Source organism: Odocoileus virginianus, chromosome 5 (genome assembly GCF_023699985.2).
Source record: "Odocoileus virginianus isolate 20LAN1187 ecotype Illinois chromosome 5, Ovbor_1.2, whole genome shotgun sequence".
NCBI lineage: Eukaryota > Metazoa > Chordata > Mammalia > Artiodactyla > Cervidae > Odocoileus > Odocoileus virginianus.
In genome coordinates, this window is record NC_069678.1 from 23,718,809 (window position 1) to 23,745,997 (window position 27,189).

General features: G+C 49.2%; 1 protein-coding gene across 3 annotated transcripts in view; it reads right to left on the reverse strand.

Annotated features, from left to right (window-relative positions):
- FAM78B (family with sequence similarity 78 member B) overlaps positions 1-25,789 on the reverse strand; it is a 108,310-nt gene extending 82,521 nt beyond the window's left edge. For 2 of the 3 annotated variants that reach the window (XM_070467716.1, XM_020898351.2), the window contains exon 1: positions 25,317-25,784. In XM_070467716.1, coding sequence (XP_070323817.1) covers positions 25,317-25,579 — 263 coding nt within the window. In that variant the 5' untranslated portion in view covers positions 25,580-25,784. Of the gene's footprint in view, positions 1-25,316 lie in introns of all 3 variants that reach the window. The other variant, XM_070467717.1, reaches the window with a different exon arrangement.
- Between the last annotated feature and the right edge of the window lie 1,400 nt (positions 25,790-27,189).

Below are 27,189 nucleotides of genomic sequence, written 5' to 3' on the forward strand. Positions count from 1 at the left end.
GGTTAATCTACTGAGTCCCACAGACTTAGAACGACGGTTTGGTGGAAAGGCTACCTGAAGAGGAACTGTGCTTACACCCTGATTGCGACAGTGGGACAGGCTCCAGGATCAAATATGCATAGCACAGGGCCTCTCAGGTCAAGGTGCTCGGACCAGAGAGGACTGTGGTTTGGCCAACAGCACTAGAGCTGACAGAGCCTAGTGGTTACAAGTGTAGACTCGAGTCAAGTTCATTTGGGTTCAAATCCCAGTTCCAAAGAGCTGAGAGATCTTGGACAAATCAGTTAATTTCTCTCTGTCTCAATTTCCTCATTTGTGAGTGGCCACAGTAACAGTGCGTAATTCATAGGGTTGCTGTGAGGATTAAATGTTTTGTTGTTATTGTTCAGTCGCTAAATCATGTCTGACTCTTTGTGACCCCATGAAATGCAGCACTCCAGGCTTCCCTGTCCTTCACCATCTCCTGGAGTTTGCTCAAATTCATGTCCATTGAGTCAGTGATGCCATCCAACCATCTCATTCTCTGTTGTCCCCTTCTCCTGCCCTCAATCTTTCCCAGCACCAGGGTCCTTCCCAATGAGTCAGCTTTTCGCATCAGGTGGTCAAAATATTGGAGCTTTGGTTTGAGCATCAATCCTTCCAATGAATATTCAGGGTTGATTCACTTTAGGATTGACTGGTTTGACCTCCTTACAGTACAAAGGACTCTCAAGAGTCTTCTGCAGCACCAAAATTCAAAAGCATCAATTCTTTGGTGCTCAGCCTTCTTTACGGTCCAACTCTCACATCTGTACATGACTACTGGAAGAGTCATAGCTTTGACTATATGGATCTTTACCAGCAAAGTAATGTCTCTGCTTTTTAATATGCTGTCTAGGTTTGTCATAGCTTTTCTTCCAAGAAGCAAGTGTCTTTTAATTTCAGGACTGCAGTCACCATCTGCAGTGATTTGGGAGTCCAAGAAAATAAAATCTTTCACTGTTTTCACTTTTTACCCATCTATGTTCCATAAAGTGATGGGACAGCCATGATCTTAATATTTTGAATGTTTTTTTTTTTTCTTTTTTGAATGTTGAGGCCAGCTTTTAAACTCCTTTTTCACCCTCATCAAGAGGCTCTTTAGTTCCTCTTTGCTTTCTGCCATTAGTGTGGTATCATCTGCATATCCGAGGTTGTTGATATTTCTCCCGGCAATCTTGATCCCAGTTTAAATGTGTTAAGATATATTAACACACAGGAGAGGCTGGGCCAGTGGAAGGGACACTGAATCCAGGCTGGGGGAGGGTGCAGGGGGACTCTCTGGGGAGGTGACACAGCCTGGCTGGGGACTGTATGTAATGTGGGGTCTCGGCTCTGGCTGAGGGGGTCTTCTCTGGTGGTACTAGGGGTAAAGAATTCACTTGCTAATGCAGGAGACACAAGTGAGGCAGGTTTGATCTCTGGGTCAGGAAGATCCCCTGGAGAAGAAAATGGCAAACCACTCCAGTATCCTGGCCTGAAAAATTCCACGGACAGAGGAGCTTGGCAGGCTATAGTCCATGGGGATGCAAAGAGTAGGACATGACTGACTGTGTCCATGGGACCTGGCGGAGGGACCACAGATGAGATGGGTAAGAGACGCCTCGGATTTTCTAAGTGGGGAAGGTTTGGCATTAGTTGCTAAGGAGTTTGAACTTTATCTTGAAGGGCATGCAGGACCTTAGGAGGGGGTGACCTGATCAGATTTATACTGTGAGATGCTCACTCTGACCGTGATGCAGAGGACGGGTGGTAGAGGTGAAGAGTGTGGAGGTGGGAGGCAGGGAGGCCAGTTAGGAGGCCAAGGCAGTAAGGGAGATAGGAAGCTGAGGTTGGCACTAAAGAAGTGGGGACGGAGAGCCAAGGACAGACAGATCCCAGAAAGATTAGTTAAATAAGTCGTGTTAAAACAACAAGACTGGCAGATACTAAACCACCACCAATAATAATACATATGGAGCCCTCAACAACGGGTCAGGCCCTGGGCTTAATAGCTTGCATGGATCATCTCATTTAGCCCTTACTCATACCCTACCAACTTTATAGGGGTGCAGTGGAGGGATGAGGGAAGGACAGATGCACTTAGGGACTGGAGGACCGATAAGATACGACCTAGTAACTTACCTTTGATAGAAATAAAAAAGGAAATTTTATCAAGGAGTGAGTAATCATGAGGCAGCCAAAACAGCTGACAAAAGGCACCAAAGAAATCCGGAACACAAATTAGTGGGTACAGTAACCATGGTTCCCACGGGATAAAGGAATCGGTGGGTCTCTACTGCTAATTATTCAGGAAATAAATATCAACATGTAAAATTGCCTGATAGTCTGCAGTCTGTCAAATGCATGTGCGTGTGTGTGCATGTGTGTGAGACAGAGAGAGAGACTATGTTTTCACAAATTCCTGCATGCTCTAGCATTTGGATGAGAAGAAAGAGCTGTGAGTAAGGGAGGGGTCTAGGAATGAGTCTGATTCTCCTTATGAATGATCGTGATGTGGGTGTCACTGGAGTGAAATCAACAGATGGCAATAAATTTGTAGAAAGTGAAAGAGACAGATTTAAATCCAGGATCACAGGAACCTTAAACTGCTTCTATGCAAGGGAGGCATACGAACATTAAATATTTCCTGAAGGATAAGCTCAGTTCTGGAAGGTGGGAGGCAAGGATGGGGAAGAGGCGGCTGGCTGTCCCCATGATGGAGCAGGAAGAATTAGAGAGTAATGGGGCAGGCAGAGACGGGAGCAGAGCGAGGTCTCCATTCATCTTCAGCAGTATTGGCTCTTGACAGACAGGGAGTGGGTGGCTGTTTATCTCTCAAACCTCAGCTATTTTCTTCAGTAACAAGGTGTAAACTAAGTTTGCTCAGGGCAAAATCTGCTGCTGCAAAGGGGAAAAAGCATATCAAAGGTATAGAGCCTATGGGTGAAGGACAGACCTTCCAGGGACAGCCCCCCTCTGTTCTCTAAGGAGGTACCTCGCCTGGAGGCTTCCTTAGGAATTCATTCATCTTTCCATAAGAAAAGCAACTCTCTTTCCCAACCCCCTGCCTGGGAAAGGGAGAACTTTACCCACCCCAAAGATGGGGTGGGTATTGTGAGGACTCAATACCTGCCAGACAAGACTATCATTTGAAAGGCACACATCTGCTCCCAGTTTCCTAGATCTCAAACTTTGTCTAAGAAGACAGGAGCCAGGATGCCCTCAGGTTGGGTTGAGTCCATTATAGTTAAAGTGAAGAATGTGCCTGGGGACAAAAAAAAGCAGAACCCTTGTCTGACATCCTCAGGAGGCCAAGGACTGCAGGCAGAGTCATCCTTGCCTCAGACCCTCATCTGTTCCATCAAGGCTGTCTCTGTCATGTTTGTCTCTCCAAGTGAGAGGTGCCTCCTAGACAAGGAACGGAGGCAAGATTTTACATTTTGGAGGATTTCCAACCTGCCTTACTCCCCTGCCCAACCTGGAGCACATCTGGCACCCTGCTGGTTGGCACCAGGTGCCATCCTAGCATTGGCACTGCGCCTGTGCTTTAAAAGGCAAAGGGGGCTACCTAATGGGCAGGGGGCATGTGTGGAAGGGCCTGCATGCTACCGGACATCCACCTGTTCTGCACTGTGTGGAGGAGGGGGAGGAAGAGTCAGATGTTTTCCCCAATTCCCTTCCAGTTGCTTCACAAGTTTGAGTGAGACCACAAAGCATTATCTTAGACAAAGTCAGCAGAGTGTCCGGTCTTGGGTCTGTATATGATCAAAAACAATCTCCAGTCTGACACATTTGTGGCACCCAAGTGGGCCCATCTAGGTAACTTTTCCAAATGAAAGGGGACTGACTCTTTTTCTTGGTTGGTGACACATTAAACTGTTTCTCAAATTCAGAACCCGAAAGGCTAGCAGGATGGTAAAGCGGACAGTGCATAATAAGTCAGAAGCCACTTTAGTCCATCTCCACCTTCTGGCCTTGGACAAGTCACATAGCTTCTGAGTCTTTGTTTCTTCATTTGCAAGAGAAATGATACTTTCTCTACTTTTACTTTCATAGCTACTGTGAGAAGCAAAAGAAATATTATAAGCAAAAGCACTTTGTAAGCTTTTATTACCAGGATGGAGGATGGTTAGTAGTAACATGGCTTTCAAGGGCCAGAATCTTCCCTGAGGACAATTCAGAGGTGTGCTTTAGGCCTTTAGTCCAACAGACTAATATCTCAGAGTTACTGCCACCACCATTTTGTTGAAAAGGCTTTTGACCTCAATGGCCAATTTCTAACTTCTCCATTCAGGGTTTTATGGCATCTGGGACCACAAAACATTGGCTTTATTGAGGATCCTGTCTGAGTTACCTTTTCTGTCTCTGAATTAACCTTTTGGATTATTGGGCCAGGGGTGGCACATTATAAAGCCAACAGGATGTCAAAGTGGACTGATAGCAGGGAACATGTCTTGGGGGACATTTCCTCCAAACTCTGAGCAGAGGCAAAGAGCCTCCCGGGCACTGGTATTCATTTCATTTGGGCTCACAGGACCTGGAATTCTCCTGGGCTTCCGTCTGTGGAAGCATTAGTTGCTTAGCCGTCCCCAGTAGTCAGTGCTCAAGCTCAGTTTATGATTTTGTGATAATGACCTACAGTCCCTCTTTGCTGATTTCACCCCCTGCCATCAGGGCTCCTAGAAATTCTGAGCTCATAACCTAATTCCAGGACTTTGAGCTCTGGGTCTGGATCTCACCTGCCTGGGGTTTAAGTGAGACCATGAGCAGAGAGACATCAGGAAAGAACAAAGTGAAACTTTGCAAGCCAGCAACTGACACAAGGAAAGGAAATTTGTTCAAATCCAGGACAGGAAAGACTGGCTGTGTGTGAAGTGAGGACAGTCAGCAAAGTCCTAGGGGCCGTTGAAGGTAACAGCTGGTATATCTTACTGGAATGCTATGGTTCCAGACATAGGAAACAGGTATAATGCTGGGGAAAATAACACCCAGATGGAAATCAGTAAACAGGAGGCCTGGGGAAGTCTCTCATGGCTGCTGCCTGCTCAGGCTAGATCTTCCCTGAGAACAGAGTCCAGGGATGAGCTAGTTAGACCCCATAAGGATGCTCTAGGAAACTGGATGCCTAGAAACTCTGCCTAGAAAAGTTGGATGAAAAGGTGAACTAATAGTGGTTGTCAACTGGTCTTTACACATCTACAGGGATCTCCCTCCTCTTCATGGGCTTCCTGGACCCAGTACAATGCCAAATACCAAGGCGCTGCCTGGTACCAGCAGGCTGATCTTCATACTATGAAATATTTCCCAGCACAGTTCCCGCCACACACCAGGTATTCAATAAATATTTGTCCATTTAATTATTTGTTCACCCATTTAAAAAAATGTAACAGAAACATATAATTGTGACTCATCAGGCACTGTTCATTCAGTTCAGTCGCTCAGTTGTGTCCAACTCTTTGCGACCTCAGGGACTGAAGAACATCAGGCTTCCTTGTTCATCATCAGCTCCCTGAGCTTGCTCAAACTCATGTCCATCGAGTCAGTGATACCATCCAACCATCTCATTCTCTGTCATCCCCTTCTCCTCCGGCCTTCAATCTTTCCCAGCATCAGGGTCTTTTCCAACGAGTCAGTTCTTTGCATCAGGTGGCCAAAGTATTGGAGCTTCAGCTTCAGCATCAGTTCTTCCAATGAATATTCAGGATTTATTTCCTTTAGGATTGACTGGTTTGATCTCCTTGCTCACCAAGGGACTCTTAAGAGTCTTCTCCAGCACCACAGCTCAAAAGCATCAATTCTTTGGTGCTCAGCCTTCTTTATGGTCCAACTCTCACATCTGTACACGACTATAGGAAAAACCATAGCTTTGACTAGATGGTCCTTTGTTGGCAAAGTAATGTCTCTGCTTTTTAATACACTGCCTAGTTTTGTCATAACTTTTCTTCCAAGGAGCAAGCATCTTTTAATTTCATGACTGCAGTCACCACCTGCAGTGATTTTGGAGCCCAAGAAAATAAAGTCTGTCACTGTTTCCATTGTTTCCCCATCTATTTGCCAAGTGATGGGACCAGATGCCATGATCTTAGTTTTCTGAATGTTGAGTTTTAAGCTAGCTTTTTCACTCTCCTCTTTCACCTTCCTCAGGAGGCTCTTTAGTTCCTCTTCACTTTCTGCCATAAGGGTGGTGTCATCTGCATATCTGAGGTTATTGATATTTCTCCCAGCAATCGTGATTTCAGCTTGTGCTTCATCCAGCCCAGAATTTCACATGATAAACTCTGCATATAGGTTAAATACGCAGGGTGACAATATACAGCCTTGACGTACTCCTTTCCTGATTTGGAACCAGTCTGTTGTTCCACATCTGGTTCTAACTGTTGCTTTTTGACCTGCATACAGATTTCTCATGAGGCAGGTAAGGTGGTCTGGTATTCCCATCTCTTGAAGAATTTTCCACAGTTTATTGTGATCCACACAGTCAAAGGCTTTGGCAGAAGTAGATGTTTTTCTGGAATTCTCTTGCTTTTTCTACGGTCCAATGGACACTGGCAATTTGATCTCTGGTTCCTCTGCCTTTTCTAAAACCAGCTTGAACATCTGGAAGTTCACGGTTCACGTATTGCTGAAGCCTGGCTTGAAGGATTTTGAGCATTACTTTACTAGCGAGTGAGATGAGTGCAATTGTGCAGTAGTTTGAGCATTCTTTGGCATTGCCTTTCTTTGGGATTGGAATGAAAACTGACCTTTTCCTGTGGCCTGTGGCCACTGCTGAGTTTTCCAGATTTGCTGGCATATTGAGTGCAGCACTTTTGCAGCATCATCTTTGAGGATACAAAGACGGAATTTCATCACCTCCACTAGCTTTGTTCGTAATGATGCTTCCTAAGGTCCACTTGACTGCACACTCCAGGATGTCTGGCTCTAGGTGAGTGATCTTAGATTTTCTATTGTTCTTATGTGTATCCTTGCCACCTCTTCTTAATATCTTCTGCCTATGTTAGGTCCACACAGTTTCTGTCCTTTATTGTGCCCATTTCTGCATGAAATGTTCCCTGGGTATCTCTAATTTTCTTGAAGAGATCTCTAGTCTTTGCCATTCTGTTGTTTTCCTCTATTTCTTTGCACTGATCACTTAGGAAGGCTTTCTTATCTCTCCTTGCTATTCTTTGGAACTCTGCATTCAAATAGGTATATCTTTCCTTTTCTCCTTTGCCTTTTGCTTCTCTTCTTTTCTCAGCTATTACTTCCATCACCAGTCACATCCACAGCTGGTTTCACTTTGGCTCAGCCTCTTCATTCTTTCTGGAGCTATTTCTCCATTCTTCTCCAAGTAGCATATTGGGCACCTACTGACCTGGGGAGTTCATCTTTCAGTGCCATATATTTTTGTCTTTTCATACTGTTCATGGGGTTCTCAAAGCAAGAATAATCACGTGGTTTGCCATTCCCTTCTCCAGTGGATCACGTTTTGTCAGAACTCTTCACCTTGACCCATCAGTTTTTGGTGGCCCTACATGGCATGGCTCATAGTTTCACCGAGTTAGACAAGGCTGTGATCCATGTGATTAGTTTGGTTAGTTTTCTGTAACTGTGGTTTCCATTCCATTTTAAAAAATGCAACAAAAACATATAATGACTGTGACTCTCAGGTACCGTACTAAGCACTTTATAAATGTGAATTCATTATGTTTTTCTAATAACTTTATGATGTAGGAAATATTATTACCTCTCATTATGGATGGGGAAGCAGAGGTGTAGAGAGGTTAGTTATGCTGCCTGAAGTTACACCGCTAGTAAGTGGTGGAGGCAGGGAGGGGCTTCCCAAGAAGCTCAGATGGTAAAGAATCTGCCTGCAATGAGGAAGACCCAGGTTTGATCCTGGGTCAGGAAGATCCCCTGGAGAAGGGAATGGAAACCCACTCCAGTATTCTTGCCTGAAGAATTCCATGGACAGAGAAGATGTCCATGGGGTCGCAAAGAGTCACACATGACTGAACAACTAACACACACACACAAGTGGTGGAGGCAGGGTTTGAACCTGTGTACAGACTGCAAGGTCAATGCTTTTTAATACTACAGCGCTTCCAGTCAGAGAGGAGTAAAGGGCAGTGCATCTTCAGTGACCAGTGGCTATGAACCCCATGCTCTTCTCCCCAGGGGCTTTGTCTTTAACATAATAACTACAACAGTGAGTCTCCAATGCTGTGGCCCACCCACACAGAAACACCAGATGAATGCAAGGTAAGATGTAAGGGGTCTAGACAGCTGGTAACACAAAAAGAACTGAAATCTTTGATACTGTTCTGTTAAGGGTGATTTTTTGCCTTACAGATAAATCTTGAAATACCTTTCATATGCATGCAGTTTGGTAAGGGTGTTTGCAATAGTTATGTTATCAGATGTTCAAATTATTTCTGTTCCCAGCATTCTCAACCACTGCCTGGAGTTTGAATTTTTCTTTCAGGTGAAGCGATAATATACTAATATTGGTGGTCAGAGCATATGTTTGGAGTCCTTTGAACCTGGTGCTAAATTCCGGTTTTAGCACTGTGAGTTTTGGGCAAGTTACATGATCTTTCGAAAACCTCAGTTTCTTTATGTGTGAAACAAAGATAAGATAAATATAAATAAACTTTAAATGAGATATAATTTGTGTACCTGCCTCTTGAGAAACCTATATAGGTTTCACAGATCAAGAAGCAACAGTTAGAATTGAACATGGAACAATGGACTGGTTCACAATTGGGAAAGGAGTATGTCAAGATCATATATTGTCACCCTGCTTATTTAACTTATATGCAGAGTATATGACATTAAATGCTGCACTGGATGAAGCACAAGCTGGAATCAAGATTACCAGCAGAAATATCAATAACCTCAGATATGCAGATGATAGGACCCTTATGGCAGAAAGTAAAGAGGAACTAAAGAGCCTCTTGATAAAGATGAAAGAGGAGAGTGAAAAAGCTGGCTTAAAATTCAATATTCAAAAAACTAAGATCATGGCATCTGGTCCCATCATGTCATGGTATATAGGCAGGGATACAATGGAAACAGTGACAGAACTTTATTTTCTTGCACTCCAAAATCACCGCAGATGGTGACTGCAGCCATGAAATTAAAAGACACTTGCTCCTTGGAAGAAAAGCTATGACAAACCTAGGCAGCACATTAAAAAGCAGAGATATTACCCTGCTGGCAAAGGTTCATATAGTCAAAACTATGGTTTTTCCAGTGGTCATGTATGGAGGTGAGAGTTGGACCATAAAAAGGCTGAACACTGAAGAGCTAATGCTTTTGAACTGCGGTGTTGAAGAAAACTCCTGAAAGCTCCTTGGACTGCAAGGAGATCAAACCAGATCCTAAAGAAGAGAGAATAGTGAATATTCACTGGAAGGACTGATACTGAAGCTGAAGCTCTGATACTTTGGCGACGTGATTCAAAAAAATGACTAATTGGAAAAGACCCTGATGCTGGGAAAGACTGAAGTGAGGAGGAGAAGGGGACAACAGAGGATGAGATGCTGGGATGGCATCACCAACTCAATGGACAGGAGTTTCGAGCAAGCTTCACGAGACGGTGAAGGACAGGACAGCCTGGCGTGGTGCAGTCCGTGGGGTCACAAAGAGTCAGACATGACTGAGCTACTGAACAACAACAATTTGTGTAAAACACCTAACATCTCCTGTTCGTCTTGTGCTTACTAGCTGATGAATCAATAACAGATATCTGGGTTAGGAAAGGACCTACACTGACAGCCAAGTGTGTTACACAGCTGAGATTTCTGATGGGCACTGAATGGACGTGAGCGGGGAGACAATTCATTCGATCAGCTGGAAGTCAGGAGGTCCAGATGACAATTGTGGTTCAGGACCTTTCTTGCCAATACAGTTGTCTATTTGGCTAGGCCATTCCTGTAGACTATCATTACATTATGGAGTGTACTTCCCAAAGAAATGATAAGCTTTCATAAAAAATGAAGTTCACTGAATTGAAATGCTATCAGAAACACAGAGTTTTAAAATAAATGCAATCCTTTGAGGATTGCTAAGTGGTCTGCCACTTTACTTTTTGTATGACCTTGGACAATTCCTTTTACCTCTTTTTATGTTTGGGTTTTTTTTTTTTTTTCTCTTCTTTTAACCTGCAAAAAGTTTAAAGGAGTCAGAGCAGGGAATTTCAACATCTTTCAGCTTCCAAAGTTCTATCACTGTTTTTTCTTCCAATATCAGCTACCTAAAGGGAACAATCAATTTGGAATCAGATAGCAAGTGTAACCACTTCCTCACTTAACCTGCCAAATCACTTACAACTTGCATAGCCTTGGTTTCCCCCTTGTTATATGGACAATAATATCATCTCTAAGAGTGAGCATGAAGTTCAACAGAGGTAACATACTTAAAAGCATTTTTGTAAACGCCGACATGCTAGCTTTGTCTTTCGTTATCAAAGTTGAGCTCTATGTGGCCCCAACCACATAGAGATCTCCACAGCCCTAAATAGCTCGATACAGGGAATCTCCACCCCCAGCCCCTACCTCTGGAGAGAGTTGGCCTGCAGAGTGCCAGGGCCATGCCAGGCATGTGTGCCTTCTCAGGGGTCCCTGGGCATGCCTTCCAAATAGCAGACAGCTTTCCTCCCCGCTGCCCTCCCCCCCCCCCCGCCCTCCTCCTGTTGGTCCTTCTCAGAGCCATCTGGAGCAGAAGGAGGTAAAATAAGCCCACTACTTACAGAAGCCAAATGCCAGTGCAAAGTGAGCTCAGGGGGAAGGCCCAGGGGAGGACAATGGGGAATCTTGGAGCCAACTGATGTCTCTGCCACTACAGAGAGTCACTGAGGGTGCCTGGGCTTGAGTGGGGCCTTGAGGTTTCTTAGGAGAGCAGCTTCTTCTCCAGCGGAACATTCTGTCCTGTCAAGGCCATCTCAGGGCCCTGGATTGTGTACAAATGGTTGGCAAATGCAGTCATTATTCAGTGGTCGCTCACCACGCTGCAGAGGCACTGGGTCCACTGAGGCAGTGGTCTGCACCTGTCATTCATGCCCAGTACAGAGCAGGGGTCTTGTTGGACACTCTTGCCCTTAGCTGTGGACCCACGATCCTCACAGTACCTTGGCTCCCCTCTTCACCCTCAATGTCAGTGCTAAGAAACTTCAGCTATTTTTATCAAAGCACCTTAGCACCTTGCCTAGACAGGCAGCTGGCTTTGAAAGGCATTATTCAAACTGGAAAAAGTAGCCACTAAAAGCTCTGTCTGTAGTTGAGGAACAGAAGAATCTAGCAAGCAGATCATAATTGTGGTAGACTAAATATCTTGAAAAACCCTCTGTTACAAATTTCTTACTGAATCCACAGTTGAGGATGCAAAACAAAACCCCAGGAGTCAGAAATGAAGAGCAAACTGAAAATCAAACAGGTAAACAAGCTCAGGCTCAAAATGTATAAAATGACAGTGGACAGCCTTGCAGGAAGGGTCATGAATACACAAGCGAGAGAAATTTCAACAGACTTTCTCAATCATTGATAGATTGAGCAGATAAAACTTGGCAAGAATATAGAACATTTGCATAACACAGCTAACAAGCTTGAGCTTATGGACATAAGAAACAGTAAAAATACATTCGTTTAAAGCATACATAGAAGCCCGTCGGGAATGTTCAGAAGCTAAATGGAGTAGCTTGGTACTGGGGTTTTGAGCTCCTTTGAAAAGTGATTTCTGCCAGGGAGACCCACCTCAGTTCTGTCCTGGGTCATGTAAATATCCCACTGTTGACAAACAGGGATGTATCCGAAGAAAACGAACACTTTGATACTGGAAACAACTGCATGTAGACTTGTTCAAGAGTTCGTTGCTACCTTGTAAATTGGTCTGCGCTCTTGAACTGTAGATATATACTGAGTCCTTGACCTGTCCAGTGAAGACAGCCTGACCACCCCACCCACTTCTTTCTCTCTGGCTATGCTGCTTCCATTTAACCAGAGCTATTTCTAGGAGAATACTTTTTCAATGTCTCTGTTCTTTCATTATGGCATGACAACACTCCAAGACGCTTTTCCTTTTCATGGACACAGACACTAGCATGTAATTCTAGATACCAATTCTGACAACCAGACATTTCAGGAAGCACCAGATGCTGAGGGTAAATCTTGAAAAACCTCTTGGCATCCAAGTAGGGGATTTCTTTCTCAGAATAATCACATAAACATGCCTGCGTTCTGATCTAGAAGCATCCCCACTCTTCTTGGCTCAACAGTGGTTGTTTGATTGCAGGGGTACCTGGCCTGTGACTCCTCCATCCCAAGTCTGAAGACATTGATACAAACTGCAGAAACTATGGCCTCTGTGAGTGGAGAGGAAACCATCTTCAATTCCAAGTGGACACAGACAATCCTCCATGAGGGAGGGCTGTACCCATGTCTCAGCTTTAGGGTGGGATCCACGCCACTATTCAACCATTCGGTGAAAGACCATTGGCCACTTGATGGAAAGGTGACTGTGCACAGATCCTCAGGTTGACAGTTTCCATGAAAACTTTCTCATGTCGACAAATTCTCCCCTTCCATTCAGCGACGAGGCCTGGGGGCTGCTGCGGGAGAGAGGGCCCTTGTCTGCACCCCTCTCTGTCAGCCTTGCTCTGGGTCCAACTCTCTGTCTAATCATGCATCAGGTCCATTTCTGAAAGTCTTTTCAACAGTGATTTAGCAACCCCACTAGTAGCCAGATGGTCTAGGTTCCCGGTGGGATTTAGGCCCTGAAAAGATGAACTCTTCCAGAGACATCTGAGAGGAGCCGGCACTGGCCCGGGCAGAGGATGTTTGCCTTGGCCGCAGAGGGACCGCTTTGGAGTTCCCGGCTCCTGACCTCCCTTCCATTTCAGAAGCCTCTCAGTCGGGGCCACTCAGCTCGACTACCCACGTGGAGAAAGGTACCTGAGGGGGCTTTTCTGCAGGGAAGACTCTGAGGGTGGTTATTCTCTGGCATCGGCGGTGAGGTAGGGTGGTGGCCCAAACAAGGACGGGCCACTCCCCTGCAAGTTCACAGCTGGGAGGACAAGGGGGCAAGAGCTTGCTCGGTGCGCTGGGCAGGGATTAGGCTGACTGTGGTTTCCCTGGACTCTGTCCCTCCCTGCCGGTCGTCCTCTTTATCTGAGGGTCTGCTCTTGACACCCACTTTCTGATGGCTGCTGAGAAGCCAAGGGCTGTAAAGCAGGTTCTGAAGCTCCTTTCATGCCTCCTCTCTCTGCTCAGACTGTGTGCCGACTAGGCCTGAAAGTGTGTCAAACTGATCCCCTCATCCCCGCCCCCAACTGCTCTGAGGCTGTCCCTGGGGCTCTGGTTCTAGCTGTTCCAGCTTCCTCATCAGACCTCCAGAACATCAGCTGCCCATTTAAGGCACAAGCAGCTTTCTTTACAGAGACCATGCTCACTCATGAGATGAAGGAGGAAGTCCAGGACAGCCTTGGAGGGTCCAAGGGGGACAGAGGGGTGTGTGAGCTTCTCTGGCAGCAGCCCCCTCTGCATTTGTGTTCCCCACTCAGAGAGAGAGAGTAAGCCTGACAGGGAGGGCCAGGAGGACAGGGGGCCTGGGAGCAGGCATCTGGCTAAAGCCCAACAGCTTGAAAGAGCGCCTGACCAGAGACAGGGTCAGAGGGCAAGCAGAGAGATACTGAGATGGACACGGAGACAGCACCAGTGTTGGACAGGGATGAAGGCAGGCAAAGCCTTCCCAAAAACAGGCTGATCAGACAGGAGACCTAAAGGTGCCTCCTCCTCCAGGGAGGCCTCTAGAGAATGCCAGAGGTAGGTCACTAGTACAAGTTTTGAAAGGGAAGGCCAAGGCTAGAATGGCACCATGTGTGGAGAAAGCAGACTCCCTGACATCATGCTGAATTTCTAGAATCTTCCTTGGGAGAGGCAGCCTGGAGTGGTGCAAAGATCTCGGATTCAGCCAGATAGGCAGAGGTGACAGGCTTCATGGAGGCACACACTCGGCTCCCGCTTCCTCTAACCCACCCCTCAGATCCCAACAACGGCAAGGAGACTGTGGTGTGGCCCCGCCTGCTCGCTCCTGCTCCTCCACCCTCACCTCCTTTAGAGTAAGCAGACACAGCTCAATTGGATCAGAACCCGATGCTAAACTGTATCGTGTTCACAAAAAATAAAATGAAAAAAAAAGGAGAAAACCCAACTAAAAGCCACAATAGAAACAGTCTCCAGGCTTCCAGGATCTCCCTTTCAGACTCCCCATCTGCTCCGCTCCACAGGGGCCACCCAGCTGAGCCCCGCTGTCAGGGGAGGGCCCTGGCCCCCACACAATCTGTCATCTCTGACATCACTTGGATCTCATTTCTTCTGGAGCTGCCAGGGGCCCTGGAGCTACCCTGCTGCCTGTGGGCAGGGGCCCAGGGGCCCGGGGATGGCCTCGGCACCTGGGCTGGGGCTGGGGAGCATTGAGGGGTGGAGGAAATGGTTTCTGGGTTGTTGGGCATCCGGGCTGAATCTCAATGTTCAATTTTTCCAAGCATGCCTCCTCCCCTGGCTGCCAAGTCCTCCCGTTTCCTGCCATCTGTGATAGGCGTCTCCGGGGAGCCCCTCTCCTTTCTGGTTTGCTAATCACTGCCTATGGACACTGGGAAGAGGCTGGTCTCTGTGTTCCTGGCAACTGGGTAGCCATTCCCCGGGGCCCATCTGAGTTCCTTTCTGTGCTGAAGGGCTGTGCTAGGTCCTCCCTTGGGCGGCCCACAGACTTGGACCCTCAACAAACGGGGGGATAGAAAAATAGGTGGTGCTGACACCTGACGACTGCACTGCAGAGCAGGGGTGCCCCAGCCTTGACACGAAGTGAGCTCTCTGCTCCCCGTCAGGCCTGGTGTGGCCTGGTGATGAAGAACATTGGCTGTGGAGGCAGAGACCTGGGTCCCTTCCTGGCCCCAGCATTCACTCGCTGTGTCAGGGCCCCTCTCTGGGGCTCACTGGCCCCGTCTGCAACATGAGCAGCTGGGCTACGTGATTTCCCACACGGCCCTAACACACCCCCAAGTCAAGGGTGACTCTGTTGACCCGCCACTCGCATTTTCCCGGCTGTGCCTCTGCCCTGTAACCTCGAGTCTGCTCTGATTGGTACCTGGAAGCAGTCTTGTGCGAGGCAGCTGGAAGGGCAGAGTGCTGACCTGGGTGCTGGGAGGGTCCCCTGGGTCTGACCCCAAGACCCTGACCTCATTAACATGCCTGGACCAGCTGAGCAAACCAGTGGGGAGGTAACGAGACTGGCTGCTTCCAAAGTGATTTAAGCCCTTTGTTCCCCAAGTCTCCACAGTAAGGACAAAAGCAAGCACTCAAGAGCATTATCTTGGACGCTCTCTGCTCATCCATGCGTTCATTCATTCACTCTACCATTTGGCCTTAATGCGGCGGTGAAACATGGTAAGGAGTCACTGGAATTGTGGGTTCTGATCCTAGCTCTGCCGCTTGCGAGTTGGGTAATGCTGGGGAAGTTACCCACTCTCTCTGGGCCTTGGTTTTGTCGTCTCTAATATGGGCATAGTATGGTACCTGTCTCAGTGCATACGAAGCATCTAGCACTGGCTAAGCCTTCAACAAATGGTGGCTGCGATCATCATTAAGTTCAATACACTGTTTACAGCCTTGTTGGGAGACAGACAGTAGCCTAATGCCTGCCCATTTCTTAAAGTGTACATGTGTCCCGGGAAGACAGGCTCCCTGCTCCAAGGGCCAGGGAGAAATCTTCAACAGGAATTTGGGTTTCGTTCTGCAGCACAAATCTCTTATCCTTCCTCAAAAAAAAAAAAAAAAAGGTGAAGTTTATTTATGGAAATTTGAAAGAGTCCCAGCTATTTGAGTCAGTTAAAACCTGGTCTTGCGGCGAGTTGCCCAGGCTTTGGTGTGAAGGCTGTCATTTGCCATTTTGGAGTGGAGGCTCAGCTGGCGGCTCTTGGGAGGAGGCGGAGGGAGAAGCCACCTCTCATTCTCCTTCAAGTCTTCCCTCCCGAGACATGCCAGATCCTGACTCACTCCCCTTACCCATGCCCAGGGCAAAGGAACATTTCATTTGCCTGTTTTTGGCAGTTTCCAGCCTTGCCAAAGGCTGTCCCTGTCACCACTCATGCCCATGAACCGTGACCTCCCTGGCCTGCCTGTCCCTTCAGAGTGCTGCTGAGCTTGCTGACTGAGGATGCCGATTTACTGCTTCCCATTAGCCAGGCTTCTGACAGCCTCCAAGCACCCTGGCCTGCACAGCCGACACCCCAGCTTGGAAAGGTCAGGTCTCAAGAGCCAGTCAGCCAGAGGCTTTTTGAGCCAGGCCTGTCACAGTAATCCCACCGAGGTGCCATCAGGTGGCACACGGTGTATTTATTTTGCTTAATTGGACAGCCTGAAAATTTCTGTTTGCCTTTTTGGAACACATTTAGATGTTCCTATCTACCCACTCTCATCTTCAGAGACCATAAATGATGCCGTCCGAAATGCCTGTGGGCCGGCCAGCCCTGGGGCTCCACCCACACAGCCCTGGGGATGACCTCTCTCATCCCCACCTCCGGTACAGAGTTGGCCCAGAAGGGCAGGAGGGAGCCCCGATTCTACCAGTGCCTGCCACAGTGACCTTGAGCACATGAGTTATTTAATCAGCTTGCTTATCTAAAATAGGAAAAATGACTGTCCTAAGTAGGTCTCATGAGTTCAGGATTATGTGAGGTTCTCTTCTAAAGAGACAAATTCATGAAAGTATATGTTAAAGATTTACTAAAGATGTATCAGGAAGAATGTATTAGAAACAGTTTTGGACACAAATTATTTCAGGTGTGGGTCTCATTGTCCACCCAGGCTGGAAACTCCAGAGCTTCCTGAAAAGGGTCAGCACAGCATCACTCCAGCCCCAAGTCCCTGACTCCTCATCTGGGGCCTAACTGACACTCACACCAGGGGGTCTGCGGGCAGGGCAGGCAGTCCCCAGGAGGACCTGGCTGAGACGCAGCCATGGCGCCAAGGCTGGGGAGCGGCAGGGTCCTGGCTGCGGCCCAGTCCACAGCTCAGAGCAGATCTGGGACGGCAACCTCTGGGTGGGACAACAGGTAGTAGCTACCCCCGTCCTCTGAGTATGAATGAAAACAGCCGGGGCTCTGAAGTATAAAGTGAGCCTTTTTCCTCCCCTCTGACTCAGAGGGAACTCTGACTCCCCTCTGATCAGCATGGCTGATGCATGAGGGACCCTTCCCCAGAGTGTGAATGCTTCTCTCTGCCCGGGAAGCCACAACCTCCCTATTCCTTGAGGCTGATCCAGAGTCACCCTCTAGTAACAACAGCCAAGTTGCTGTTTAGTCGCTCTGTCATGTCTGACTCTTTGCGAACCCATGGACTGCAGCCCACCAGGCTCCTCCATCCATGGGATTCTCCAGGCAAGAGTACTGGAGTGGGTTGCCATTTCCTTCTCCAGGGGATCTTTCTGATCTCTTTACTGCTAAGCCACCGGGGAAGCCCAATAACAGTCATGCTCTATAAAAAACAAAAACAAAAACCACACATGTGCACAATACGCTAGTTTGGAGAGCACTTTCACAGTTTTCATCTCACTTGATTCCTGACCCCCAGCCAAGCAGACAGGACAGGACTGTTTGCTGCCTATTTACATGAATGCAAACTAGACATTAGACTGTTAAGGAATCTGCCAGAGGTCATGTGGCTGGGAATCAAATCCAAGGTCTTCTGACTCAAGTCCCTGTGCTGGAGAGATAGCTGGTATACCCTTAACCGGCACAGTGGACGGTTCCAACCGACTTGTGTCAGAGCTGCGGAGGGAGCAGGGTCCACACAGCTAACACAGTGGCCTGAGTGAGCCTTGCAATAATAGTATAAGAATTCCTAGGAGCCAGCGGAATGTCCGAGGGCTGAGGGTAGAGCCAGGGGTCCTTCCCACCATCAGAAGGGGGTCCTCTTTTTCCTCCTAATCATCTGTCCAAACAGCAGTTGTCTGGAGAGTTTGAGGGATGAATGGGCCCACAAGTCCAATAACTGAGGGGTCTGTGTGACTGCTGTGGTCCAGAGCTGCCCATCTGGGTGGACATGTGAGCACCAGGGAAGATCCTGGAGGAGACAGCACAGGACTAAACACTGCAGTCCCAGCCAGCTTGGGGTCCCCGAGAGGTGAGGTCCCCCTGCTCCCAGGGAATGAGCTCAGCAATGGATGGACCTGGTACTCCACCCTCCTGGCCCCCACGCTCTCACAAAGATTCAGCTCAGCCACCGACTAGATGCATGGTCTCAGGCAAGTCCTCTGACCCCCTGAGCCTTAGTTTTCTCAGAGATATAATCAGAGCATCTAGCTCCCAGGGTCATAATAGGGAGGGTGAGACAAGATCAGAGCACTCCACAAATCAGAGGGAAGGGGATGTTTGGGATCTTGCATCTTACACTAGGTTCTGCATTTCCTGACTCAACTGGCAGCCTTCTTTAACCTGTAACATGAAGCATCTGCAGACCTGACCCCGCACACAGCACCTGCGGCTGCTGTCGTGTGGAAGGTCACTGGCACCCTGCAGGCCCACACCTCCCAGCTCACCCATCCTGCTTTCTCCATGCAGGGCAGCTGTGTTTTATCATCCCATGTTACGCGAGCCACATTTTGTTTTCAACTCCCACGTATTGCTCCCCTTCTTTTTCTGAATCATGTTTCCTCGCCTGTTCCTCCAACCCCCTCCAACTCCAGAGTTGTGCTGTATCTCCAGTGAGATTAATGCTTCCTGATAAGACCAGCTAATCTGCTGCTGCTCCTCTTTTGCCGAGATGGAGAAGATTAGAGGCAAAGGGTTAGGCCGCCTCCCCTTCAAGGGCACTCAGGACTTTAATAAGGGAATTGGATCTGCTTTCCCATCTGATGCTCTGGGACAGGGGTCCCCATCGTTTCTGGTGAGGACCAGCCTTCACTACTTCCAGATAATGAGGCCCCTGCCTGAGGGTGTCACGGGATGGGAGATGGGTGTTGGTTCTGGTCTCCACAGGGAGACTGAGGACATGGCAGCCAGCCGCTGAGGAGCAGTGAGCCTGGCGGGACACCGCACCTGCACACTCATCAGGCTCCTGGGACGCATGAGGCGAGCTGGTCCGCAAGAGCAAAATGCCTGAAGGAGGCATCTCGATGACTGGCGAGGGCCACACTCAAAGCTAGGCTGCACAGGCCGCCCTGGACAAGGGCAGTGTTTGCTTTCGGGGCAGTCACTCTACCAGGCCAGGTGTTTAAGTGCTGGCTAGGACCATCACCTCCGGAAGTCTGGAGTTCAGGCCGCAAGTTAATGATGCAGGCGGAATTGTGTTACCACACGGTTTCCACGTCCCGTCTCCTTGGGCAGACGCTGAATGCCACTCTGCGGCAGGCAACATGACAGGCCTGTGTTTACTGAGCCCCAGTCCTGGCGTTCAGAACCCCACAGGGAGACAGAGGACGTGACAGACACGAGCCCTGGGCTGAGGAGCAGGGAATCTCGTGGGACAATGTAGCTCAAAATGACACAAAGGCACAGGGGAGTTCAACTGCTCGTGTGCGAAGGACTGCTGGAGTGTCGGGAGTCAGAGAGATTTGTGGGATTAGCACCAGGTTTTACACGAAAGGCTAACTTTTCAGAGAGACATGATTTGTTGAAAGGGACACAGACTATTTGAGGTTAGAAAAATGGCTCCTTTATTTTGATCAAATGTTTAACACCTGTTATGGGCCAAGCACTAGTCACAGAGAAATAAAATGTATATAATACCTGCTTTAATGGGACTTACAGTCCTGTAGCTAAATCAGAAGTTAAGTAAACATATAAATACCTGCTTACTAACTGTAACAACTAAAAGAATAGTGTGTTACTCAAGAGGACAGGAGAACCCTAATATAAACTATGAACTCAGGGTTGCCCCTCAGGTATCGGCTGAGGCCTGAATGAGGAATAGGAATTTGCTAGAAAAGGGGAGGTGTGTACAGCATTTCAGACAGAGAGCAGCACATGGAAAAGTTCTGAATCAGGATGAAGCTCATTCCTCTGAAGAAATGAGAAAAGGTTGAAGGGGCTTAAGAAAAGAAATTCAGAGATTTTCAAATTTTATCTTGGGATTGTAACGGGAAGCCATTAAAGGGTTTAAGCAAGAAAGCAACAGCATTTATATATCTAAAATGTCACTTGACTATCATATGGGGGATAGACTGGGTGGAGGGCAAGAACAGAGGTAGTGAGTTTGGTCAGAAGTGATAGGGGAGCAAGTGATAGGGGATGACGACATGTCCTACAATGGAAGAGGGGGACATAGAAAGTGGTGGTTGGATTAGAGTTATCTGTGGGATGGGATCAGCAGGATTTGATAATGGAATGAATGTCTGGGGAAATATCTAAAGTGACAAACAGATTTTCAGCTGAGGCAACCCAGGGACTGAAGGTGCTACTAAGATGGGAAAGAACGGCAGAGGTGCAGCTTTTAGGTGGGAGCTGTAGTGGGGATCAAGAGTGCAGGTTTGGATACATTTAGCTTGAGATTTCTTTCAGCCAGCCAAGTGGAAACGGCGTGTGGACACATACGCCGGTACTGCAGGTGACTCTGTATCCCAGAGACCATCTGGTGCTATTGGGGTGGATGAAATAACTATCCATCCAGTACAGAATGAGAACTGTCCCAATGAGCTGCATCTTGAGGTCAGAGAGAAGAACGGCCAGGAAAGCAGCATGAGAGCGAAGTGATGGAAGTGACTCAAGAAACCGGAAGCTGTCAACGATGCGGAATACTGATGAAAAGGTAGGTGTCCGCTGGGTCTGGCAATGTGGAAAGCCCAGACAAGCCGAGCAAGCGCGAATTTAGAACTGAGAGAAACCAGCTTGGAATAAACCGAAAAGGTAACAGAGGTGGGTGGGTATGGTCAAACCTTTGATAATGACCCTCTGCGGGAGCAGTAGAGAGACAGGCAGGAGCTGTCTCCTGAAGGTGAGGAGTGAGCTCTCACCTCCGCAAGCTTCACCCAGGCAAGGTTCTCCAAACCCTACACCATCAACCCTAAGCTGACCAGAGCTGACCCTCACAGCTCGAGAAGACACCACACCGAGGCTCAGAGGGGAGTGGGAAAGGCCTTCAGCCACTGCCAGGTCTCCTCCGACCTCAGACTTGCCTGCATCTTCGGCACATGAACCCCATTCCTTATTCTTGGGTATTGTACTCTAGCATTCAAAACTTCCATCATGGGGTGGGGGAGGGATGGATTGGGAGTCTGAGATTAGCAGATGCAAACTATCACACATAGAATACAATAAGGTCCTACTGTGTTGTACAGGAAATGTGCTATATCCTGTGATAAACCGAAACAGAAAAGAATGTATGTATGTGTATATCTGTGTGTGTGAGTGTGTAAACATATATATGTGCTTGTGCTTAGTCACTCAAGTCATGTCTGACTCTCTGTGACCCCATGGACTGTAGCCCACTAGTCTCCTCTGTCCATGGGATTCTCTAGACAAGAATACAGGGGTGGATTGCCATGCCCACCTCCAGGGGATCTTCCCAACCCAGGGACTGAACCCAGTCTCCCGCATTGCTGGTGGATTCTTTATGGGCTGAGCCACCCCATATATATATATATATATATATATAGGCTGAATCACTCCACTGTACAGCAGAAATTGGCACAACACTGTAAGTCAACTATATCAATAAATTAGAAAAACAACAACAACAACAACAAACCTGTTCCATCATAAAGGCCTTAAGTCTCTACTGAAAAGCTCCTGTATGTCCAAGAGGCACTGAAAAGGTATGAAGCGCTTCCTCATACTCTTTTGGTTAAGAAGATCTGATCTCAACCTTCCCGTTTCTAGACCTACTCTTCCAGGCCTTCCCAACAGACCCTTTCTGACTTTATCCCCCACTGTTCTTCGCCTTGAAACTTCTTCTACTGCCTATGTGTGACCCTTGTATTTTCCTACCCCCATGTATTTGCTGTTTTTGCCCTTTAGAACTAGCCCCTCCTCCTTGCCTTGTTGAATCTCCCCCATCCCTTGCATCTGGCTTGAGTCTTTACACATCTAGAACACCTGGCCTGGCCCCTTCCTCTGGCATTTCTCCTACACTGCTTGGGAGCACCTTTGCTGCCTGTGCCCCTCCTTACCTCCTGCACTGAGGAACACTGAAGCTGCCTGCTTATTCCTTTGTTTTCTTGGCTGGCGCTGGTACATCAGAGGCAGTTGGTAAAATAAACATTTGTTTATTGATGGGTTGATTGAGAAAATCCAGTGGTTCTTCCTCCCTGTAGGATGAAGCTTTGCAGCAGTCTTGGCAGGGCTTTCTCAGGGACAAATGAGAAGGAAATAGGGGCCACAAGCATTAATAGTCTGCTTCCTACAGAATCACTAGAGGGAGTTTCAAGTCACTTGAGTTCAAGTTCAAATTAAGCTCTGGCTATCCTGACCATCAGCTATTTCAAATGCTCCTGTAGAAGCCTTCTCTTTCTTGGAAATGTGGAGAAATTTAAACCAAGAAAGCTCATCTTTTCTTTAAACCTATAGATAAAAGTTTTCTTGGCATTTTAAGTTGCAGGTTTCCTCTGGCATAGTCCCTTTTAAATGTTGAAAAAGGCAGTTTTATAACCTATAGTCTCTCATCATACCATGCTTCATGTAACAAGAGCATTACACAAGGGTGAAAATTCAGCCTGCAGTGTTTTCTCCACTCAAGGTACTGGCTAAAATGGACATAATAACTAGTAGGTTGCAGTGACTTTCATGCAATATGGGTTTCTATCAGAAAGTTTACACTCGCCAAGTTTTCAGGGCCGAAACATTTCGTGGAAATTCGTTCAATCAAATCCAGGCTCCAAACTGGCCTTAAACACACACAGCCATTATTGCAACCACAAAGACAGGGGGGCCCCTGGACACAAATCTAAAATAATATGCTTTACGATTTCTTGGGGACTATTTTTGTCCCCCGCCAACAACAACATGAAAACCAAGAATCTTAAAATACTGAAAGTGGTAGTTTAAAGGCAGAACTTTTTTCCCCCTCCAAATCCCAAAGGCAGGAATTCAGCAAGGAAGTGTCAGGGAGAATGTGTCCCTCTGAGCAGACACCAACTCACACCCTAAAGTGGGTGCCAACGTGGACACATCTTCTCACAGAGTCAAGGAAGTTCAACTACCATGTCTGTTTATACCTCACCCTGGCTTCTCCTGAGGTAGAATATATCCTCTTTTATGAAAGAATGATTTATTTACTTTCAGATTACTAATTTACAGGAGATGTGAGGCAACAGAGAGTCTTGGCTGCGAAGTCTTGGGAAAAGTAAGACTTTCAGCTCAGTCCCTCCTAGTGTTTCCCAGAGTGGCCCTAGGCTGCAGTTACTGCCCCCAACCAAGGCTGCACACTGCTGTCAGGGCCAGGCCCAGAGAACAAACGCAAAGGTGCCCTTGCCTATCTGGGGCTTTCTCTGATTTAGCTGGAGATAATGAGTTTCTTAAAAAAAAAAAAATCTTTACGAGACACACATGTTCAGATATGATAGTTCTTTTGAGGGTGTGTATGTTTTTAAATGGCATGTGTGTTAGTTGTTCAGTCCTGTCCAACTCTTTGAGACTGTAGCCCACCAGGCTCCTCTGTCCATGTGATTCTTCATGCAAGAACACTGGAGTGGGTAGCCATTTCCTTCTCCAGTGGATCGTCCCAACCCAGGGTCTGAACTGGGATCTCTTGAACTGCAGGCAGATTCTTCACCGTCTGAGCCACCAGAATTCACCCCAAATAAGATTTCCCCTATTTCTCACATCCAGCTGCCTTCCAGAAAGACAAGAACACTCTGGGTGCAGAGAGAGAACAAACTGGGCTGTCACACATCTTCCCTAGGAAGGAGCTTTCTCCAGCATTGAGTTTTTATGATTAGAGAGGAAAGTTCAGACTCTGTGGGGTGGGGAAAAGGGTGGGAGTGGGAGCCGGGAGAAACAAAGCAACCTGTCAAAATTCCTTTTAGCACCTACCACTAGTGTTAACTCACCTGCTCTCAAAGTGCAATTAAAAGCCTGCAAACTGCTGTTAAAAAGATAGTTTGACCTTTTAAAATGGAAAGTCTCCCAACTTATATCCATATTCAAAAGATGAACCTTGGGAACTCTGGAGTTTTAGATTACTAATGAAATGAGGCTGACTTTTCAGAAGAGGGTTTCCCTATGGGCTGCAAGCTAATTAGGGTGTTCTAGACCTACATTGTAACCTGCATTGCAAAATGCAGGCCCCAAACCTTTCAGCCATTGTAGTTGCCAACTGCGCAGAGTGTACTTCTGAAAGGAGGCTGGCAGGGAGTTATGAAAATTTAGTTAATGAAAAAGTCCTGGACGCGACTGTCAGCAGCCTGCGGTTCCGGGGCAGGTTGTCGGCCCCTGGCGGCAGAAGAGTCGCCGCGGTCCCGGGTCTCCCCCGCAGCTGCGGAGCCCGGCGCGCGCCGAGCGGCGCTGCTGAAAGAAGTTGGAGAGCTCCCAGCTCGCCGACAGAATTCGGCGGTGGGCGCTGGGGAATCCCTCCCAGCGCCGCAGAATAAAGTTTTGGAGTAAGTAAAGACCCTAGACCGACATGAGACCCACACTTTCACTGAGCAACGACACGTATCGCACCGCGCCAATCAGAGGCTGCTCGCACAAGGCCATCAGCCTGCTCCGCTGGGACGCGCCCGGTGCCTTCCCACTCCCACCACCTCCGGTACTCTTCCGGAGGGCGCTGAGCCAGGGAGGTGGCTGTCGGGTGTGCGGCTCCGGATGGAAACGCCTCCAGGCTTTCCGGTTCGGGGGACAAGGGCTCGAAGGAACAAGGGCAGACCAAGTCCAGGCTGGACGCCTGGGACCTTCCTCTAAACCGGCTCGGGTTTCTCCAAAGCACGCGCGGTACAGCCCACGCGCCCCCGGCACTCCACTACTCTCTACAGGTCCCCCCAAACTCTTCCCCAGAAGCCCTGCAAAGCACAGACGGCGCCCCGAAACTCCCAGGGCACTAGCCAGCCACCCCCACCTCCGTCTCTTGAACCCTCCTCAGAGCGTTCTTCCCGCCCCGCATCATGCTCCTAGCATTCATAGGGAATCAGAAGCAAACCACGAGAAAATGCCTTCGCGAGGAGCCTCCCTACACACATCAGCCCTGTCACTGAAACAAAAGCGTAGGGAGGAGGGAGATGGAAAAGGAGGCGGGAGGAAGGTTTATAAAAAGGATGGGGACAGCAATAAGAAGGAGCTGGGGAGGAGGGTAGGGGTGAGAAGAGACCAGGGCCACGGACCCCGCTCCTACTCCGCGCGGCCGGTCGCTTACATGCCCAGGTCGCTGTAGGTGTTGAAGAACTCCATCTGGTTGCACGCCTGGATCCAGCCCACCACCCAGGTCTCGTGGCGGGGGATGGGGGGCATGACCACGCGGGCCGAAGCTTTGAAGTAGGGGGTCTTGTAGCGCAGGACGATGGGCGAGGTCTCTTCGATGCGCGTGGGGCACTGGTCGATGGTGGCGCACACATCGTACACGACGATGTTCTCGCGCCGGATCCTCGCCTTGCAGGTAATGCTTTGGATACAGCCCATCCTGCCGCCCGGCGCCGGCGCGGCGCGGCGTGGGGCAGCGCCGGGGACCGCGCGGGCAGCCGGGGGCGCCCGTCACACCGGCATGGCGACTCGCCGCCCGCTCTGGGTCCGGCTCAGCTCGCGCCTAAGAGCGGGGAGCCGCCGCCGGGCATCCTCGGAGGCAGCCCCCTCCTCTCGCCGCCTTGCGGGGTCCCGGCTGCCCCGACGCCCGCCCGCCCCCGCCCACACCCGCCCCCTCTCTCCCGCAGGGCGCGCGGAGAGCGTGCGCTCCTAGAAGGCAGCGGGCGCCCCCGCCAGCTCCAGGGCCCGAGCGGAGGGCAGGGTGGGGAGCGGCGCTGCGAGGAGTGGTGCCCACCCCGGGCCGGAGCCCCCCGCCCCTCGCCGGAGAGGAGGAGGCGGCAGCGGTGGCGGCATGGAGCCGGGGGAGGGCGGCGGCGGCGGCGGCGGCGCCCGGTCTGTCTGCCTCCGCGGCGGCAGCAGCAGCAGCCGCCGCCGCCGCCGCCGCCGCCGCCGCTGCCGCTGCATGAACCTCTGCACCGCGGCTGCCCCCCGCGTGCAGCGCACCCAGCGGCGGGCGAGCGGGCGGCCCTCGCAGCAGGCGGAGGCAGCCGTGGCAGCGGCGGAGACCTGCGCTCCCGCCGGCCCCGCCCCGCAGCTGGGCCGCAGCGACACTCCTCTGCCGGGCCGCCGCGGCCTTGGGGCCGCCAGGGGCTGTGACCCAGGGTGGAAGGCCCCACGGGCCGGGTGGTCCGGGACGAGATCCGCGGAGGAAGCTGGCGGAACGCCATGAGTTTTGTCCCTCTCCGGCTGCCGTTCGGGTCGGGGTTGGGTGGGGTACTGTGTAAGGGTGGGGGTGTTTAAAGGGCCGCCAGCGCCGGGGTGGGGCCCGACACGTGGGGCCCTGGCGGGGCGGGGCTGCAGTGGGTGGTTCTCCTGGGGTGGGCTCGGGGGTTGTGGGGACCCCTCCTGGGTTGGGTAGGTGTTTCCGAGAAGGGCAGGGCGCTGTCCAGAGGCTGGGTGGGAACCCGGCAATGAACCTTGGGGCAGCCTAAGGGTAAGGGGAGCAGCTATATCGGAGATTGGCCCGTCATTTATAATGTAGTTTGTTAAGAATTAGGCTTGAGCTCCCCTAGTATTTACCTTGAAGAAGGCCGAAGTCTGGGCCCCAGTATGGTGCTAAATGCAGTGGACTTACGTCTTTCCCTGACTGGGTTTGCCCTGGAAGCGTTTCTTTCCACCACTCTCCATGGTGAGGGTATCCAGAGAATTCTTCCGTGCCCTAACACGGCAAGAGTTTTAGTTGAAGCTCGAACTCAGCTTCACTCATCATCTGCCTTCATCCAGATCTTTTCCTTCTTAGAAAACCGTCTTTCAGCAAATCTCTACCCATTGGGAGATCAGAGCAGTAGTGAACTTACGCTAAACGCTGCATTTTGAATGTAGATGTGTCCCGAGACAGGTTATTGCCTTGCGATACAGACTGGCTGCATTAGAATGCTTAGCAGCCTTCTTGAGGTTACCCAAGGTAACTTGTGACCTGTTAAGTACAAGGCGAACTTGAGAACATTTTTGGAACCGGGCAGGATTTAAATAGTAACTGCTTAATGATA